The 21,991-nt window shown below is 34.0% G+C and overlaps 1 protein-coding gene across 2 annotated transcripts; it reads right to left on the reverse strand.

The window, feature by feature from the left end:
* Positions 1-54: 54 nt before the first annotated feature.
* LOC125053102 (aminopeptidase N-like) lies at positions 55-21,474 on the reverse strand. 2 transcript variants are annotated; one of them, XM_047654314.1, is made up of 15 exons: positions 21,330-21,474; positions 13,763-13,953; positions 11,520-12,139; positions 11,261-11,416; positions 10,232-10,552; positions 9,475-9,658; positions 8,881-9,116; positions 7,388-7,568; positions 6,523-6,721; positions 5,732-6,006; positions 4,640-4,830; positions 3,598-3,765; positions 1,831-2,044; positions 1,338-1,485; positions 55-1,070 (listed from the first exon to the last, which is right to left on the reverse strand). In XM_047654314.1, the coding sequence occupies exons 2-15, from the start codon at positions 13,943-13,945 to the stop codon at positions 979-981; spliced, it is 3,168 nt and encodes a 1,055-aa protein (XP_047510270.1). In that variant the 5' UTR covers positions 13,946-13,953; positions 21,330-21,474; the 3' UTR covers positions 55-978. The 2 variants fall into 2 exon arrangements, with proteins under 2 accessions (XP_047510270.1, XP_047510271.1); XM_047654315.1 differs by lacking the exons at positions 13,763-13,953; positions 21,330-21,474 and adding an exon at positions 12,630-12,896.
* Positions 21,475-21,991: the final 517 nt, after the last annotated feature.

The following is a 21,991-nucleotide window of genomic DNA, read 5'->3' on the forward strand; positions in this document are numbered from 1 at the left end:
ATGTTAGATGGAGTTTCCATTTTATACACAGGTAACTCAATCAAACTACGAGTATAATTACTTCAAAATCATTTATTAACACAGTTTCACAACAAATAATGACCACACTTTAGCTTAGCATATAACAAATAATTAATTTACCTAATATTTTATTGTATTTTTTTTTATAAATTAAATATATTATTTAACATTGGGTCTTGAAACAAATTATAGAGGTGTTTAAAATAAAATGAATAGCACTTTTCGAACGATATATTATTCTCTTTATTAAAGCTCTAAGTGTGACTCTCGTATGTTTGTATGTTTTTGACATAGGAAGTCATATTAAGCGCTAAATCTCAAATCTAGTACAGTCAACTCAAATACAACAATGCCAACAAGCTATATTTTATTATATTATTAGCACGCTTTAAATTTGAGCAGTTCGTATATTTGGTTCATCTTTATTTGGTTGAAAGGACGGCTTTGAATTGAGGTTAAAAAATTCCATCACACTACCCCTTACCATTTAGTAATTTTCTATTAGCGTGAGAATTTTCTAAATATAGATTTATTTTTATAATACATAATTGCAAGTTTTTTATCTATTTATTTTATCATCATTCTAAAAAATACGAAGAACTTGTAATATTTACAAATAAATGAATTAAATTGTGTGTATTCTGCACACATTTAAGTTCATGAGAGTAAAGAAAAGACAACGAAAAATAATAGTTTGAACACAATCGATATAAAACCTATTTCGCTATACCTTTTCTTTACTCTGTGGCATAGACAATTTTTTTTAAATTTTATTCTTAGTCTATAACAACACAGCCTTTAATGTATTTTATAAGAAAAAGCTTGATTAAATAAGAAAAAACACTGATTAGGTTTAAAAAGAATCGTCTTACGATTTGTCCTTATCGTAAATTAAGATTAAAATTGTGAAAATACAAGGTGGGTTGCCATTTTAAATATATTAAAGAGTAAGGTTGTCTATGTGCTGGCAGTGGTGTTATCGGAGATTTTTATTGTGATATTCTGCGACCATGGAGATTCTGTCGTTGTTACGTTTTGTGTAGAGTATTCTGAAATTAAGGTATTCAAATAAATTATTGGTGGCGCACTTTCCGGCTTTGATGGGAATACAATGTCCCATGGCCTCGTGAAGGTTTACTTATATAAAAAATTATGAATTATTTTAATAAAATACAAAGTTCTATCAAAATATAGATAGAAACAAACTGACTTCGACTGTATATATTTGAGAAGTAGATAAGGATGGCTATACGAGTAGAGCGAGAGAGAATCTTTTTAGAATGTAAGATTTTTGAATTATTACGTAAAATCTTTACCTTGTAAAAAATTCTCGAACCAGTTATTAATTCCTCTAGAATAAGTCTGGATCCAGTCAATCCTAAGTGTGGCAGTATCTACGATCTTTTGCAGGGTTTGAGACATCGGCAACAATCTCTCTTTGTGCTGCATCGCGAATCTTTTTAACTATGAAATTCAATAAGATATATAGTGTATATACATATATATCAGGTATAAATGATGGCATTTTTGGTATAGACTAGAGTAAATTGCGCGCGGTCTAGCAAAAAAATAATAGACAATAGAAGCTCTTTGGTGACAATGGACATTGCTCTTCATGAGGTGTTGTTTTTTTTAATTACCATATTCTGTGTAATGTTATACATATATGTACTACTATGTTTAACAAAATCATTTATAAAATATAGACAAACAATAAAATCTAGGTATATATAAATTGATTACTGAAGGTAATTGTTATTAAACCAAACTAAAGCCACTTGAAGATACACATAATAAAAAAAAACATACCTTATCCAACTCATCATTGTCAGCAATAAACCCGAACACCATGTTCAATATATTGGAGAAAGTAAACGGGTCCAATTCAGTGAACACCCTGTACACTCTGTCAAAATTGCGTATGAAGAAACTCTGAGTGAGGTGAGTTCCTTCGGGCGGATCAGCCCCCCACACTGTTGCCGAGTATTGCTTAGGGATTTCGGTTAAGCTCTTTTCTAGAAGGCTGCAAAACAAAAGTAAATAAAAGGTGTTCAAAAAATGGATGTTAATAATTTAAATCCTATCAAGAACCTTTAAAAATGCGTAAATCACAAATGAATGAATTACTATATACTTAATAACTATTTTGATTAAAATTAGAAAAAAATGTAACATAAAAAAATAAGGTTATAATTTTTAGTTTCCAAATTAAAGGTGTAAAGCGAGATGAACTGGCAAGAATGACTGTTTTTAAAGACAAGTTATTGGTTTACAAGGTCTTGTAAGGAACTGAAATCATCAAGCCCAATTCAAACAATTTGTATGACTCAAAACTTGGCAATTAAAAAGAGTGGCAGAGAGTTCTTGCCAGTACTTCTTGCCCGCTCTACGAACCTACGAACCCCTTGACCTACGAACTTGTAGTAAATGTAATTTTTTATGAACATCTTTTCTGTTGACGTTCATAATGTACTTGGTTACCTATACGAATAATGTTATTTTGAGTTATTTGAATTATCTCGCCATGCTTCTCTTCAAATATTGAAACTATGAACGCATCCAGTAACATAACACCTGTGTACATCTGTATGTGTTGTAATAGGCAAGTATCCATTCTTCTATGCCCTGATATATGTCCAAAATATATATTTTTAATTTCATAAATTTTGATCACCCTCGAATTAATATAATCTCGGCCGATCGTCACATTTGATTCAGTTTTTTGTTTAGCATGGGTTATGCTAGACGCATTTTGAATTGTATTATATCTTTGACAATTTTATTTATTACGTACGCCTTCAATTTTATAATTTCTTAGTGCGTATTGTGAACTATTTTAAGGAAAAGTATTAGTATATTATCAGTCTAACCGCTCTTATTGTTCCCATACGAATTCCTTATCTTTACAATTGACAGCTGTGTGCCTTTCTGCTGAATATATCGAAACGTACGTACATACCATGTACTTAGAGCTTATTATTTTCAGTTAAAATTGTGTATGAACGGCTAACGGCTTAATATAGGTTAAACAACGTACACGTTACGAATATACAGTGACAACTCTTTATAACGAATTTCAAGGGACCGAGCATGTTTCTTCGTTATACGGAGGGAACAGAAAAAACACCAAATTTAAACAATTACAATAATTGTGCGTTTAGTAACTGAGACCAAAATTTCCTACAGGCAATGTAATCTAAGAATAATGGCACTCGTGTTAATGCAAATAACAAAGGTGAGACGGCTGTTTATGACCTCAGGTGTCTTTCTTAGAAATTACGGCACCTCAAAAGTTTAGTTTTGTAAGCTGATTATAAAAAGAATTACACTTAAGTATGTTGCTGATGTCTAAATATGAAAGTATTTCATCGTAATAGAGAATGGCTGTTGCGTTATAAAGTCTCTCTTTCTCATCAATATATGGGTTGGGTTAAACCAAAAGTCGTTTTTGCGTTATAGAAGGCTTTTCGTTATAACGAAAACGTTATAAAGACTTTACTCTGTAAATGATAATTCTAAAATCGTATTTGAGTCCTTCCTGTTTGTAGTACAAAAATACTGTGACAAATAACTTACAAGGTGATGAGTGACTCCTGTCGAGTGCTGGGTAAATTGGTGATGATGAGCGTCTTCACAGCCGGGTCGGTGCTGTTCTGGAACACGTCCCAGAGGAACAGGAATTCCTCACGACCGCCGTGACGTATCGCGATGTTGTACACCAAAGATCGGAGATAACTTGGGATGCTGCAAATACATGGTAAAGTTTGGAAATTTTGGAATTTCGATTCCAAAATCAATACTTTTTAATTAACTTAAATGTTGAAGGGAGTGTTTGAGAATGATTTTCTCTTTAGGCTTTCAAGTGGGTGTTAAATTTCTTTTCTATACAGGATATTTCACAAATTTCGCGAAAATTAAGTCCAAACGATACAATCAAAATCTATGTCTCCAGAAGAGTCTACATCGAAATGGGTCCATGATTTCTGTGATGGCGAATGCCCATAACGCATCCAAAACTGCGTGGCTAGGTATGTTAACAATTTAAGGTAGGTATAAATTGTGATGACGTAATCGCAAATAGCAACAAAATTAAATTGGGTAATACCATGGAGGAGGCAGACAATCAAATTTTTTTTTTGCAGCGCATCACTATGTGGAACCAGCCGGCCAGTAAAGTATTTCCGAACCAATTCGACTTAGGGTCCTTCAAGAAAAGAGCGTACCAATTCTCTCACTCAGAGCTTGGACGGCTCATTGGTCTAGTGGTTAGTACCCCTGGGTCCCGGGTTCGATCCCCGGCTGAGACAAACATCGATGTGATGAGCATTTGGTGTTGTGATTAGGTCTTGGGTGTTTAAATATGTATTTATATGTCTATCTATCTATAATATGTATGTATATCCGTTCCGAGTACCCATAACACAAGCTTCACCAGCTTAGCATGGGACTAGGTCAATTGGTGTGAATTGTCCAATCATATAAATCATATATATATAGAGCTCTGGCATTGATAGTGTCTATGGGCAGCGGTATCACTTAACATCAGATGAGCCTCCTGCCCGTTTGCCCCCTGTTCTACAAAAAAACACAACTGAAGCTAGTCCATACTAGTACGTACGTATTATTCTCCGGATGTTGCATCCAATTGCGGAACTCGCTCTGCGCCCAGTTGAGGCATCGAGGCGCCTCCACCATACACTCCCAGAGAAGCAGATTCTCAATTAAGAGGGCTTCGTTATCATCAGCGGGCTTCGATAAACCGTAGTTAAGAGTTTTTAATTGTTTCTCTATCAGTAATCTTACGTAATCCTGTAAATATTACTATGTTAAGGGACATATTCAGAAATGTATGTCCAAAATCCGTTCAGATTTGAATTTTTTTGACAAGTTTGAAGGTTACGTGAAGGGAGCGTTCAAGTATTACATAACGAATTTTGGGAGGGGGGAGGTCCTTTTGTAAAACGTAACGATGCGGGGCGGGGATTGAATTACGCCGTACGCGTTATTGATAATATTATTTTCGACTTTCCAGTTCCTTACACCACATAATGGTAACTTTTAGGTATAAAGAGTCACAAGAAAAACGTTACGGCGCGTTACATGGGGGGGGGGGGGGGTCAATAATCTCCACGCGTGATGTAATACTTGAACGCCCACAAAGTGAAATCGACTTATGCGAGATAAAGCTAATTGGGCGCCACCAAACGGCCAATTTTGTAATTAAAATACATATAATGAATGTTAAACACACCACGCAAATAAGAATTTGAAACTTTTTAAAGTTAAAAAAACTTGTAACTGTTCTGGAAGTTGAAATTATTTTTTCCTCTCTTTCGTTAGTACTGGGTGGCGCAAAAGTACTGGCACTAAAGAAAATTTGTTTATTTTTTTTATATGACATTTCCTGTCATTTTGTTATTGAAAATTGTGTAGTGAATAAGTGTAAAATACACCGAAAATAAACATGGACCGTTTTACTCCCCAAGAACGTGGAATAATCGTGTCAATGTTCTTACGGAATAATTCATCAGTGATTCTTACCCATACGAATAAATAATTTTTGAATTATTTGAGTTTTGATAAGGCCACTTGCCCTCATTTTTATTTAATTATTACTGCAACGAAGTGTAAATAAATAATTGTAAAAAATTTCGACGAAATTTACACAAAGTTCTTTAATAATGAATTAAAAATAAAACGTTAAACATACTTGGAAATACATATATCCGGAAGTGGTTTTCAAGTTGTACTTCAAAAACGCCATATTATCCAACAACATGTCCCAAACAATTTTCGAATCCTCCCCATTTATGACGCAGCTGGTTAGACCCAGTGCGTAGCTAAAATTCAACAGATTCGCTTTCGCCAAGTTGAACGCGTCGTCTATTAGTTGAGCTTTCGCTATGGGGTCATTAATGTTGCCAGCTTTTAGGGCTTTGCTTAGAAGTTCCCAATTCTTTTGATCGTAATTTACTCTGTAGTAACCTAAATTATAAAATTTAGTGTCATTAAAGCGATATTAAGAAATCATAATCATTCGGGGCATGAATCACTTTTGTGTGTTAGTCTCTGATCATTATTAAGGAACATCCCAAATTGTTATCTAATAAAAATTGGATTTAAATAATATGTTTTTAACTATAAACATTTTAATACCTTCTCGGAAGAACTACCCTCATTAATTGTTCCAAATACTTTCACCGGGTATTGAACCAATTCATGTTATTATTACAACGTTAAATCACTTAACCAACTCGGTGGTACATTTTTTTTACTATTAATTTTTTAATACAACTACCCACATTATTTATTTATTTTTTAATTTGGTATCGACCCAAATTGTGATAAATGAATGCCAATTTGCCACGCTTAGAAAACTAAGTTCGAGTAAGCAATGTACAGTCTTGGCTCGTACACTTTGTAATATAATTATAGAAAGTTTCTGACAACTGTTCAAAATTACTTATAAAAATCCTAATTATTTTAAAATAACTTTCATACCAATAGCTCCAATATTCACGTACAAAGCCTCCGAATCGTTCAAAGGTATTTTAGTTGTCAACGATTTATCCTTTAACCATACTTTGGGCTCGAGTGACCATTTATCGCTGGGAGTGAACGACGAGGCGTAGGTTATGGGAATCTGCCAAATTTGCTTCTCCATAGATTTGTAGGGTTTCTTTGTACTCGTGAATAGACGCTGTAAATATAGTTACTAGTTTTAGTGTATTGACTAAATAAAGTGTTGCTTGGTTGTCTCATGCGCCTACGTCACTTGTCAGTCGTAAACCGACACCGAACGGAGCGGTTGTGTGTAAGACGTTTGTACAGGTGTTGTGGTGTTGGTGAGCCGGAAAACACTCCAAGAAGCTAGACATTACACTAGTAATAAAAAAATAAAATAATCACGTCTTCTCCCCCCCCCCCCCCCTCCCCCTATATTTTATAGCGAACTAGCTAACTGTGGAATCGATTTCCGGGGTCTTCCTTGAGCGTTAATGTATTAAAACCAGTGGCGCTACAACCTAATTAGGTCTGGGCCTCACATTGTTGTACTTGTTTCATGATCATTTGTCAATGTAATAGGCAAGTCGGTGATTAGCCTCCTGTGCCTGACACACGCCGTCGACTTTTTGGGTCTAAGGCAAGTCGGTTTCCTCACAATGTTTTCCTTCACCGTTCGAGCGGATGTTAAATGCAACATAGACAAAAAGTCCATTGACCAAAGCCAGGAACGAACCTTCGACCTCAGGGATGAGAGTCGCACGCTTAAGCCACTAGATCAACATTGCACTGTAATATGTATTATTTTAACATAAAGATAAAAATGTTAACAGTCGGCCTTCAAACATATGTTTAATCTTACCTGTTCAAACAAAACTTGTCCGTTAGTATAGTCCCGTCTTACGAGTAAAACCGGATATCCGGCTTGTCTTGTCCACGAGTTCATGAATTTAACCAACGAGACGTCTTTCAAAAATTCATCATTCACTGTCGCCTCGGACATGGCTTGCCATAGATCGTTTTCTTCTGCGTTTTGGTATTGCCTGATAATACATTTTCAATATCCATTTAATACTAACATTTAATACCAACTAATACTATTTCCGTTTTTACATTTATTTTTTTTGACGATCATAAGTGTACAATATGATTAAATGATTTTTGACGTTGAATATTGATAGATTTATTAGAAATGGTTCAGCAATTTGAATGAGAAAACTAATATAAATTACTTAAATGTCGCCAGTTACCAACCATTCGAATTAGTGTGCACGTTAGTCTTAAGTGCTAAACAGTGGTAAATGGAAAAATAGAACACAAGAACAGTCTTCCCCTTAATAGAGACTCTAAGTCAGTGTTTCCCAACGTGGGGCCCACGCCCCATAGGGGGCAAATCTATTGTTAAGCGGGGCTATTCAAAAATTTAAAAATTTATTTGGAATTTGAATTTCACTCATTCAATGTTATACGTATATATATAATTTTTGGTATATGTAGGATTACGAAATAAATAAATAAAACTTATCGTAAAATTCATAAGCCAATATTAATTTACGATTAAATTTAGTCGGTTGACCTTCGAAGAATCGAAATACAAGCAAAACAATATTATTTCCCCATCGCAAACTCTAATTGGCTATTGATATGAGCACAGTTATGAACGTTCTCATCTCATTTTCACAAGTGTATATCCTTTTTCTAACATATTTTCATACGATTGCCTCCAGAATGGAGGAGGTGGTGATGAAAGCAAGCAATTGTCCGAAGGTGGCACAAGACAGATAACTGGATGATTCACTTCGGAAGCCAAGAGACACTGTTTGGGTCGCAGAGCCAGTGGAGTTTGATTGTCCTCATTTTAACATGTGTTGTCCTCATATTAACATAACGTGTGATGTTTGAGAGTAAAAAGTTAAAGGGATACTCTTCTTTAATAAAATCCCAGAGGCTCTTTTATCTCTGCCTCTTAATAAATGTAAGAAATGTATTAAAGAAAAGATGTGTAAAAAAGCTTACTATAAAGTCAACGATTATCTAGTTGATAAAAGGGCCTGGGACTTGTGCTAGACAGGCTACTTCTGATTAATTTGCGATATTTGTTTTAAAATAAGTGTTGTTTGATGATTTGCTATTTTAAAAGAGTACCGAGAGTTCTTTACGCCGGTTTTTTCTCTCGGTCTACACCCTCTGTCTTGTCCGATGAGTAGGGATTAATAATTGTATCTTATGTTCCATAATAAACATATTTTTATTTAAAAAAAAAGTTCTCTTAGTATACATTTCATATGTCAATAATGTATTACATTTGAATTCCAATAAACGATACCCATGCACATGAATGGTATAATTACTTACCATTTCTCCAAATAAATGGCCAACCCCTTCAAGAACAACTCTTGCGATATCGTATGATTCAGCATTCGTATGAGATTAGCTCCCTTCGCGTACGATATTTCGTCGAACTTCTGCGATATCTCCGACGCGTCAATAACTTGTCTTGATACGGGTGACGTGTTTTTAAGCGAATCCGTTCGGAGGAGGCTCATTTTGTCTCTGGTAAATGATAGGAGCATTTCCCATTCTGGTTCAATCTGGAAATACACGTAATGAAAGCGAAAATTTCTATATTACAAAACTGTTTGGTAATGTGTAATACCAAGGGCCAGAACCAAAAAATGCTGCAAAAACGGGAATAAATATTCGCAACATTTTTTAAACATTTAACCACCTTCCTCTTGAAAGCATTACCAATTCTTAAAAGGCCGGCAACGCACTCGCGAGCCCTATGGCATTGAGTGTCCATGGGGAGCGGTATCACTTAACATGTGAGCCTCCTGCCCGTTTGCCCCTGTTCTATATTTTGTAACTTCTGGGTAGGTTTATATTTTGTACGATAGTACAAACCCTGTTTATTTATTTGCTAAAATAGTAAAAATCTCCTCGTCTTACATGGTTAACGCCAACATACTCGATATACGTAGCAAATCCCTCGTTCAGCCACAGATCAGTCCACCACTTCATGGTGACGAGATTCCCGAACCACTGATGAGCCAACTCGTGTGAGACATCAATGGCCACTCCCCGTTTCTCACCCGGCATACCTTCCTTTTCGTCGAATAAGAGGGTTGTCTCTCTATAACGAGGAATTTTACCTAATTTTAACAGAAAAGCACTTTGGATGCGGCAAATGTCAAGTGAATTCGCATTCGAAGGCCGAGCGCGTCACTCGCTAGTACGATGAAAAAAAACATCGCTAAGAAGCCTTAGAATCATAATTTGACATGTGTCAGGCGCAGAAGGCTGATCACCTCCTTGCCTATTAACAAAATAATAATTGTCTGTAAAGTCGGTTTACGGACGATAGTTTAACGTGAAACCTCATAACAATTGATGAAATGGTTGCATACTATTATGAATAAAATTGAATCATTTTTATTGAATTATCACTATTTTGTATGGATTCAAAGAAAGAGTGAAACCTCATACGCATAGGCTTATCGAGTGGAAGAGATAGATGCGGCGCTAGCGTACAATCAGCGTAACGGTACAATGAGCGTAATGGAACAATGAGCGTAACGGGACAATGAGTCATGCTTTTCGTGCGTGCAGCTGGCGTGCATCGATTTATTAGACGCTGTCACGTCAAAAATATGAAACATACAGAAATTTGATGTCTCCGTACTTTAAAGACAAGAATAAGGTTTACCTGAATGTAATCAAACCCCAGTTCTCCATAGCGCCGCTGGAGAAATCCGGTATCGCGATCAGATCCAACTTGTCCAAGGCATAAGGCACCCCAAACACCCCTTCATAGAACGCCAGCAATTTCGGTGTTATTGTCAACGCGTAATTAGCTTTGTGTATGAGCCCCGGTTGCGTCCAAACCCTTATTGGTTTAACTTTGTTGTCTTTTCCTGTATAATTTGTTTCTACATAGCTAAAATCTGACAGTACATAAGCAACTAAGTATGTAGACATGTTGACTGATCGTTCGAAGTGCGTCCATTGCCAACCGGGGTCTTCTGATCTGAAAAGTTTTAAAAAGATTAACTGTCAATAGGTGGCGCTGTACATTTTTTTCAAGAAATATTAGCCTAATATCGGGAAGCAAAATCTAACGACACTCGAAAGTACTAGCGAAGATACATTTACAAACATAATTATAAATCTTGGTGCCAAATGACGTTTATATTTTAACACAAAACAGTTGGTTAAATGTAATATTCGCCAAGCCATGAAGAGAAAGTGGTCTCGAGGTTGGAATCGCATTCTACCTATATACGAGAAAAATTTTGATTGAGGAATGAATGCATTTTTTTTTAATTTGTAGTGGCCAGTAGCATTGCGCAATTTAATAAAAACTTTTTGTCAGAAAGCAAAAAAAATAAACGCGGCAACTGCGACCTCTATACTGCCTCAATGACGTTATAATAAATGCATATGTAGTATAGAAATCCTGAGTTATATAACAATTACAATGTAAATTAAAAATGTGTTTATTCATTTGACAACAAATCATTATAATGTATAAGATTTTGAACCCTTTTAATTTAAAAATTACCTGTTTCAGGGTTCCCAGCTCTTCCATAACAAACTTAATAGTAAATTCCATAAAAATTATATCATTTTTTATTTATTCAAATTGTATTTTAATTGTAACTATGTGTCTATCTACAGAGTGGAATAATAATAATATTAATAAATTAAATATATAAAATTAATTTTAAAAACTTACATAGGCTCTTGCATAGCAACCTTCATGTTTGAGAGAACCGATATATTCTGTGGATGTGCGATGCTGATTTCAAACTTGGCTTTAAATGCAGGATCGTCAAAGCAGGGGAAGGCTGCGCGGGCTGACGTAGGTTCAAATTGAGTTGCTGCTAGCTCTCTAAAAATGGTCAATTTAAGAGTTATTTGTTTATTAGAATATGAATAGTTTAAAAAATTTATTATCATATTATCTATGGCTCGAATGCAGAAGAAAAACATACCGTATTTCATTATTGGCATCTTTGTAACTGCTCTTATAGAAGCCAGTTAACGAATTACTAATTCTTCCTTCAAATGAGAGCTGCAGAGTATAATCTACATTTGGGTTCAACATTGTTTCTAATGTCAATATTAATCTATCACCGGAACTGGCCTTCATTGATAGAATTTGAATATTCCGCACATGACTATGTGTTACTTGAGTTTGCAGTGTCGGTATTGTGACAGGCTCGGATTCTGTGGTTGTAGTTATAGCTTCAGTTGAATTCTCAATGTTTGTATCAGTTGCACCCTCTGTCGTAATACTTTCCGTTGCATTTTCTGTATCACGTTTAACCCTGTCTGCTTTTAATGTATCTACTTCTTCATAAATTTGTTCAGTTAAGGTTGCATTTTTAATTATTAAACCTTTTGAGTGTAATATTATTTCTTTGACTTTTTGCTTGGCATGTATTGTGATGTATGCATTTCCAGTGAAAAGTGACTGATTTAAATCTGCTTTTATTTTTAGTCTGTAGAAGCTTGGCACAACTGTTGAGGGAAGTCTCAAGTCTGGTGCCGGTGAACTTGATTGACCAAAAGGCTCTGCTTCATTCCAGAAGTCTTCTGACTTTTGCGCAACCTGTAAAAGTTAAGGCTGAATTTTAATTTTGCACAAAGAATAGAAATAATAAATGTTTGTAGTCAACTAGTGACCAGGTATTATCAAAATTTTCTTTAAGAAATTTTAATAAGAACAGGGCATAAAGCATCTTAAGACTTTACTAAGCTATGTATTCAAGGAAAAATTACACTCTGTTTTGGGGGACTTAAGGAAGGAAATGTCTATTCAAAACTTAATTTTTCCTTATAGGACAATTAAGATAATTTTAAACTTCACAATAAAACAACATGAAAATGGATAATGTTAAATGAAATTTATTTATTAATTCTCAAAATTATAAGAGTTATATTTATTTTAATTATTTAATATTAGATCTTTTATCATTTGATCACTGGTATATAAAAACGACAGAAAAAAATGAATTGCGGCTACCACATCCTTGATTGAGAATTAAAAAGGTTTTTATTTTTTTTACATAATGGTGTGCTACGTTTAGCTCATTACTTACATTGTTACTCTCACACCTCACTATAAAATGTAATGCTAAATATACAAATAGTGTTTTTAACACATATAACAACATATTATTAACCGGTTTATATTTAAGTTTATGTTTATTAAAATACTTTGTTTACGACCAAAATATATTATAATTTGAGTATTAAAATCTTTGGTATTAGTTACACATTATAATTTGTAAATGTCAACACATTATTTTATATTATTTACTAAATTTATTCGATTAATTATTAACTACAAACGAGAACAACTGCGAGTGTTCGTTTGAATTTTGATATTTACGAACATAAAGTGACATTTGAGTTTTGACACTTGACAAATAGTAGCTTAAAGTATGCCCTTGATCCAGAAAATATGAAAAAATCCTACGATTTTGAAGTGATAACTAGGTATGTTTTTGCCGAAAAATTAATTAACGTATAATATAAATATACAATTAAAATTCATTATGTAAAGCTATTTCGTCACTACACTCTCCACAAGTCTCGTCGCAAAATCACAATTACAACAGAATAGCATAAGAATTTGACCTTAGTAGGAATATTATTATCATTAGGGCAAAGGGCGATATTTTAACGCAAATTCGCTTACGTAATTCACCGATAAAATTTGTTAATTCATAAAATTATTAGGCTTTATCTATAGGTTATCACAACTTTGATATCTACAGTAAAAGATATTTATAAGACAATAAAAAGCACGACATAATAATTAACTAATGTCTAAAATAATAAAATTTGTGAAAAATGCTTCTAAACATATCTCATCTACTTCTATTACATCATAATCTAATCTATGATCAAGCCAAAAGCTCAACTGCCGAATTGTGAGATATATTCGAGGTAATTGTAATGGACACCGAAGATAGCTGATGTGAGTTGACTTCTATATTTTTTGGACTCTTTACATTGATATACAAAAAACCCTAGATACTCAGTCTCGAATAAAAGTAACGCTCGAAAGTGTCCCGAAACACTATTTCTGTCCCTTTCTATAATGTCTTTCTATAATGTAAATCTTTATATATATCAATGACTCTTTAATTGTAGAGATGCTAATTAGCATATCTGTTAATAAAAATACCTCAATAACGTCTAGCAAAAAATTCTAAATTAAAATTACCGTATAGTAAGTGATGTAATAGACGATAATTCCAACTAGAGCGGCTACCAAGGCAGCACAGATGACGAAGCCGACACAAATGCAGGTGGTTATAAAGATTCCGCCTTTTCTCTCATAGTGGATTGCTGGGTCACCGTGTGTTTCATATGCTAGGAACTGCTGCCGACTGCGTGATAGCGACATCTTTTTTTCTGGAAAGTAAGAGTAAATACTTTATATTTATTTATTAAAGTTCAACACATCATAATATGCTCAATCTCCATTCTACAGTATACTCGTATTTTACGTGCTATCTATTCTAAAATACATGACAATTATGGTGAATATAAATGTTACAAAAAATAAACAATAAATTAAGTATGAATAAAGAAATCCAGAATCAAAATATTGTAACCATAATATATATTCTATACTATTCTACAATGTTTGTTCCTTAATCAAGTTTAGTCACAAGTACATTTTATTTATTTACACTTTGTTGCATTACAATATAAAAATTTAACATAATTTAATTTAAGATCAGTCACGTCAGTTAGTAGTTATTATGAAAGTTAGGGATACGATGTGGACAGGTAATGTTTGTACAGAAGAAATTTAAAGGAAGATAGAGAAGGAGCTAAGCGAATAGGGGGCGGGAAGTGAATTCCATAGCCTAACTGCAGAGACCTTAAAGGATTCGCCAAGAAAGGAGAAGTTATGAGATGGGATTTCAAGGATATAGTTTTCGGAAGAGCGTAAGCTATAGTTATGGGATCCCAAAAATTTGAAATCATTTTTGAGATAGGAAGGAGTTTTAGGGTTGAACAGGATGGAATGAAAGATTTACCTATAATATCTCTCTGAAAAAGTCTGTGCGAAAATTTAAATGTAAAGCAGTTTCTCAGTAAACGTACTAAGGAAATTAGTAACAACACTATAAAATAAACTGTTTTACGAATTATAAATACTTTTTTTATGAGGCAAAGTGAAAGGAGGTAGGTTCTATAGCTCTACATACCATACCAGTAGTGTCAAAGAGTTTAAATTATTTGTCAATGTTTCCTTGTAATATTAAACAAATTGTTTTACAGTACAGTATAACATTAATTAGCATCTAATGTTAAGAAAACCGGTCGATTGTTATCACTGATATATAGCATTTAAATTACCATGTAATATATAGCTAGTGGTATGTGTTTGTATTATTATCGCACACCTGCTCCTTAGCGAATCGCTTGTATGCGGGTCGCGATAAAACTCGTAACTGTTATGCACTTTCGTACAACCAAAGACAATTGAAGTATTTACTATATACCGCCGTATTTGGAACGCATTTGTATTCTTAAATGAAAAATTATCTGCCATACATATGACAAATTCTGGGCGTCTAATCTATTGCGCGTTATGGATTTTAATATCACTATGAAGCTGGTGTAGAGCAGGGTTGGTCTAGTGGCTTCAGCGTGCGACTCTCATCCCTGAGGTCGTAGGTTCGATCCCCGGCTGTGCACCAATGGACTTTCTTTCTATGTGCGCATTACATTCGCTCGATGAAGGAAACCATTGTAAGGAAACCGGGTTGCCTTAGATCGACGGCGTGTGTCAGGCACAGGTGGCGGTGATCACCTATTTGCCTGTTAGATTGAAATGATCATGAAACAGATACAGAAATCTGAGGCCAGACCTAAAAAGATTGTAACTGGTGTAAAAAGTTAGAGTATTATTATTTAAATAGAAAATATCAACGTTTATGTCTTCATAGTCACGAGTTAGCCTATCTTCTAGAAGGTAAACACACCAAGTTAGATTTCAGAGCTGTCAAACCGATATTGCTAACTTAATGGGAGGAAGTCATATCTTAGGTGTTTCGACTTTAAGTATAAGAATGTACTGAAATTTTTTTTGTTCTCAAACATCACACATACAAGAAGGACAATCAGATATTTATGAAGGTATTATACAGGGTGGCGCAATAGAACGTGCATTTATTAAGTATAGGCTAAAAAAATAAATACAAAAGGTATAGTTGAAATGAAATATAGGATGATTAGGTAATTAAATGAAGTTTTTTTTTTAAAAGTAATATCATCTAAATGACGGCCCTCCCGAAGACGACACTCCTCTAAACAAGAACGCAGATTTGTGAAAACTCTTGTCAATAAATCTGGGGTGATAATAGCTGCCATCTCCCCACGGATATTTTCCTTCAGCTGACTGATGTTCCTCAGTCAGCTTAAGCCTCAAAATGAAACATCAAAAACCACTGCATAGTCCGAAAGTAACAGCAGCAATCTCAAGCAAAGGAATGATTGGCCCTTTCTTCTTTGAAGATTCATGAGGACGAAACATCACCGCTATGTTGCGATGTTAGAGGGATATTTGACTCCAGAACTTGCGAGATCGAGAATGGCGAATAAGAGGACTTCGTTCCAACAAGGAGCGACCTGTCACACATCAAATGTCTCTATGGCGGTTGTGAGACAGATGTTTCCTGCAAGACTAATTTCCAAAAGAGGTGATATCCCTTGGCCCCCACGTAGCCCTGACTTGACGCCTCCTGACTTTTTTTTTGGGTATGTATTTGTGGCGACACCTCAAACATAAAGTCTACATGAACAATCCGAGGAACATCAGTCAGCTAACGGAAAATATCCGTGGGGAGATGGCAGCTATTATCATCCCAGATTTATTGACAAGAGTTTTCACAAATCTGCGTTCTTGTTTAGAGGAGTGTCGTCTTCGGGAGGGTCGTCATTTAGATGATGTTATTTTTAAAAAATAAACTTCATTTAATTACCTAATCGTCCTATATTTTATTTCAACTATACCTTTTGTATTTATTTTTTTAGCCTATACTTAATAAATGCACGTTCTATTGCGCCACCCTGTAGAAAGGATTTACACTTGTGTGTGTGTGTGTGTGTGAAAATAACATGAGAAGTTATGAAGCCGCAGCGCTAACCAGATCCATGCAACTTCCTCACAATCGAGTAGCCCGCAATATCGCAGCATAAAACTCACTTTGTATTTTAGAAGTCGCATGGGTCCAAGCATCCGCTAATATACACTGTACATACATATTTATGTAGGAATAATAATAGCAAATATTTAACACAGCAAGCTTTCTAAAACTCGGCGAAAGGTCTCCATGGAGTTGCTGAAAATGTTTAGCGAATCATTTTTCATCACAGTTTTATTGTTACTTCAACACTTTCTATTCAAAGAACCATTTAACGATGAGCTCAAGCAAGTTTGTCCTTGTTCGTCGCATAGTAGCCGCATATACATATTATATGTTTAATAGCAAAGAAGCGCATTATTACCGCGTTAGATAATGGTAAAAAGATTACAAAAATGAGTAAATGTAAATAGTTGTTTACATTTAAACAAGATAACAGTGATTCATTTTTATTAACACGTTTAGCATAAATGCGATAGTTTCATTTCGAATAGGCATATAAAGAATATGACTCATGAACTTGCTGATGTGAGTTAGAAGACAGAAATCATAGCTGCGTAAGGTTTTAGGTTGCAGAGCATTGGCTGCATTAGGAGAAGTCCATTATACTAAACAAGAGTACAATAGATATGTGGAGGAACTTCCTAAGCGTGTTTCAGGGTATGACGCCGTCGCACTCATTAGTAGAATGTAGATGTCGCTATCTTATATATAAAATTCTCCTGTCACAATGTTAGTTACCATACTCCTCCGAAACTGCTCGACCGATTTGTATCAAATTTTATATGCATATTCAGTAGGTCTGAAAATCGGCTACTATCTATTTTTTATACCCCTAAGTGATAAGGGTTGTCCACCCCTAACATTTTATTTTTTTATGATAAGATCAACCCCTTTTTTTTGTTATTTATGACTTGAACTCTGAGGTTTAATAGTGAAAATTCACAGAACAACCTAAAAAGTTTTTATTCCGGAAAACCGAACAGTCTCTGGGGTAGCATAGCAACATTACCCATGTTTGTATGTACTAAAGAGGTAAGTAAAATCACATTACGGAGAAACGATGTTCGCGGAAGCAGCTAGTAGATATATAATATTTTAGTTATTATATTTTAAGGTTAGTTATTGTTTTTCTGTTATTAACTAAAACGTAGATGAACAGGATTACTCACAGAAAATTATGAAAATGATGTTTTGCGAAATACATTGCTAATATTGAATAAAGCTTAAATCTTAGTTATATGTATTTTATATACTAATAATAGGGTAGACCGAGGCGAATCGGATCACAGGGCGAATCGGATCAAAATTAGAAATGTGTTGATAATTCAAATATCACATTCACATAGAACGCACTCAACCGGCGTTTTGTGTCTCTCCATTTACTGAGCACCTCCCGACATAAGCAGTATTTCGATCGCGCTTGTGGATCAGTGGCAATGCCGCTCGTCAGCCACTCGGTTTTTTGTGTGTGTCGCAATTTGGCGCTCATCTAAGGTTACGTACTTACGTTTTCTTTGTGTCATATGACGGATTTGTCTTAAAATTTAACTACTTTGGTTTATATTGCTAAGCAAGGTGTTAATATTGAAGAACCAATTCGCTTTTAAGTATAATCTTAGAGGTTAACGTCTAACATATTTATTTCAAAAGTCTTAATTATGGGGCTAATCGGATCATATCCTTAGAGGCGAATTGGATGATACTTTTAAACTGATTTATTAAATGTTTGAGGTTATTGATTCATATTTATTTCATGACCACCGGAGAATGGTGTCAAGAAAAAATGAAAGAGGCTGTAAATTAAGTCCAGAACAAAGAGTTGACCTTGCGTAAAGCTGCTAAGAGTTTTTCAGTACCGTTCACGAGCTAACAGAAAAAAAGGACCATAATATATATGTGAATTATGTGCCAATAATTAAAATTGATCTTATTATTATATATTTTTACTGATTCCAAAGTTATTTAACACTATACTTTAAAATTTTGTTATATTTTGTGCACGATCCGATTCACCCCGAGAGTTGGGGCGAATCGGATATTTTCCTTTTTTTCGTTTTTAATAGCTAATTAAGAGAATATATGTATGATTTAAGTTTTAAAATATTTATTTCATAGGTAATTGTTACTTCTTACGATTTTATCAATAAAAATAACATTATATAGCACTTTAGTATGATTTACTCAACCTCAAAGAAAAAGTGATCCGATTCGCCTCGGTCTACTATAAGTGGTCCTTCAATTTGTATGGATATTGATCTCATAACTATATCTGTTTCATTAATCACTTCCAATATAGGCTTTTTATTTATGAACTTATATTTATCATCATCAATTCCGTGCCTGATTCACGCCGACTTTTTGGGTCTAAGGTCTAAGGTTCCTTCACCGTTCGAGTGAATATTAAATGCGCACATAGAAAATCCATTGGTGCAAAGCCGGGGATCAAATCTACGACCTCAGGGATGAGAGTCGCACGCTGAAGCCACAAGGCCTCTAAAACACTGCTCTTAACTGCCATCAAAAACATAACTTGTAAAATCACCAAGTCTCGAAACGTAGTTCTTCTACGGTAAAAAGTTGTGAGATCCATGTAATACCAAGTCGGTTAATTTATTCAGACCCTACTTAAGGAACCTTCTGTCTTAAGTTATTACGTAAATAGCTAACCTAACAACATCGTAAACTAACAGTATCAATATTACAAATCCTTTATGTTTTATATAAATACATTGACTTGGCTCCGTCAACAAACTCTGTTACCTTAGGTCTTTTTACAGATACCGTAATCTTCTAATACATATATATAAATGCCGTGTCATGTTGTTTGTCCGCTATGGACTCCTAAACTACTTAACCGATTTCAATCAAATTTTCACACCGTGAGCAGTTTGGTCTAACTTAAAAGATAGGATAGCTGATATCTTAATTTATACCCGCAATTTTATTTTATTGCAGATTATTTGTTTAATATTTGAAAGTCACAATTCTAACAGATGGCGCTGTGTTGAAAGTACCGACGTTTCACATAAGCTACAATTTAATGACATAAATCCCTAAAAATCATGGTAGTCCCCATGACTGGTGTTCTCCTACCCTTTACCTCGAATAGTTTACTACTATTTAATATAACAAAAAAACATAGACACTGACACTCTTGGCCGAGTCTGCTAGTTATTAATATATTTACAACTATCAAAACATTTATTTTTGTATTTAAAGGATATAATTGCCAATATACATATAATTAATAACAGAAAAACCATAACTAATCTTAAAATATAATAACTAAAATATATTATTAAAATGAGTCCCTTGGTTTTTTTATTAAAATGGTTCCGAATAAACTGGCAGCGTTACCCCTTTGAATAGCTAGACGAATTCTTTGTCCGAGGTAGCTGCCGGCTCTTTGGTCTCCTGTGATGTCGACTAACCTTTTTGAAATGTCCGTAAAAAAATATTTACTACTTATATGTTTTTAGTTCTCATCATGGCATATGCGTAATTTAGAGCAGTTTGCTAAGTAAAACATACAAAATAATACATAAAAACACATACAAAATTTTCTACATAGATACTCCTGACACTTATCTATATAAATAAAAATGAAGTATGCTGCTAAGCGCAAAACTCGAAGACGGCTGGACCAATTTGAGTACCTAATTGGTTTTTTATTTCTTAAAAAAGATTTATATGGAGGGGAAAACATAGTTCAACGAGTATTTAGCACTTAGATTTATATTCCGGAAAGCGAACAGACTCTATGGGATACAAAAATGTTCCACATGTTGGTAGGCTAATTAAAAAAAAATTAATTAAAAAAATTACATTATGGCGAAATAAAGTTCGCGGGGGCAGCTAGTTAAATATAATATCAAATACACATTTTACAGCTAAGCTACCTGCAAGTGGGCTGTAAAATGTAGTGTAATGTAAAATGAACACTCGAAGATTATAAATTTGAATAATACTTGACTACGGTATCAGTGAAATTCACTTGAAACGTACAAATACGTATATTGTAAATTAAATGATTCACGATTAAATTCCTTAAATAAATTTAAAATTATAAAGCTACGTATGTCTTATATATTTGTGACATAGAATGCATAATGTTCTTTATTAAATTGAGGAAATAATTTAAAATTTAAACTTTTTCTTATATAAAAAAAACTAAAGTGTCCTGAAACTAGCCCTGGGTTTGGTTACTAGGCCAACAATAATTTTGGTTGCACACAGATGTCAGTGAAACGGCCGTAGTATTTCTTATATACTAATATAGTAAAATATATACCAATGTTAATTCAATTAAGGGCGAAGATTGTTTGTATTTATTACGCTTATGAAGGTACCCGCAAATTTTGATTGCGTTTTCGTTTTAATAATTGTTTAAATTTGTACACATGACGAAAAGTCAAGGTCACAAGGTAGAAATGTGTTTTGAGTATACGGTTCGAACGTATTACAGTGGATTGTTGCAAATCTGCGAAAATGTTTTGTAATACGAGTCGGTTATACTCAACAAGCATGACAAATAGCCAATTATATCACATTGTGTTACAACATATCCTTGAAACAAGACGCCCACTAAATAAGGAAGAATTATATGTTATTAATAATATTACGCACCATAAACAAGCGATCCTCATTTCACTTCACAATCACAAAACCACAGATCACAATCGAATTTTAAAAATTAAAAAAACGTGGGAAAATGTACGAATGTGTCAAGAGTTGCGCGCGCAATACCGTTCCATGGCGATATGCATGTTTCAGTGACGTTACTTTACCTGAACACGGCCAATTAATAAAAACTTATATTTATTGTTATTAAGCACTTTATTACCTACGCAATAAAGAACAATATCTCAATAACATAGCTCAGCTTATATGAGTCACAGACAATGCATGACGTTATGAAGTGCGTTTATAATTTGATTTTAACGGCAACTTGCGTTTATTAATTTTTAATTAGTGTTTTGGTCATACCTTTTTTTAGGTATGTTTTTAGCCTGCGCAGGCTGTGTGTTACTATGATTTAAAAAGTTTCCTAAAACATTTTTTAAACTTCAATTAGACTTATGGTAATTATACTGGGTTAAGGTATATTATTAATTTCGTATTTCTACAGCTAACATAAATTATAATAAATATAGCAAAATATAAATGGTTCAAATATAATAAAGTAAGGAGAGGAATATATTCATCAGTGTGTAGTTATTATATTGACATTTAAGTTAAATTTTAACATTAAACCTCTAAATGTAAAAGTTTTTATAATTAAATTACAT

The sequence above is a fragment of the Pieris napi genome, chromosome 10 (genome assembly GCF_905475465.1).
Source record: "Pieris napi chromosome 10, ilPieNapi1.2, whole genome shotgun sequence".
Classification (NCBI taxonomy): Eukaryota; Metazoa; Arthropoda; class Insecta; order Lepidoptera; family Pieridae; genus Pieris; species Pieris napi.

Bases quoted from the DNA above. Each gene is read 5' to 3' on its own strand.
- LOC125053102 (XM_047654314.1), bottom strand. From the start codon at position 13,945: ATGTCGCTATCACGCAGTCGGCAGCAGTTCCTAGCATATGAAACACAC. The intron at 7,569-8,880 runs GTAAGTAATTAT...ATGTATTATCAG, and splicing joins GCCATTTATTTGGAGAAATG to GCAATACCAAAACGCAGAAG. The intron at 6,722-7,387 runs GTAAGATTAAAC...CTATATTTACAG, and splicing joins GACAAGTTTTGTTTGAACAG to CGTCTATTCACGAGTACAAA.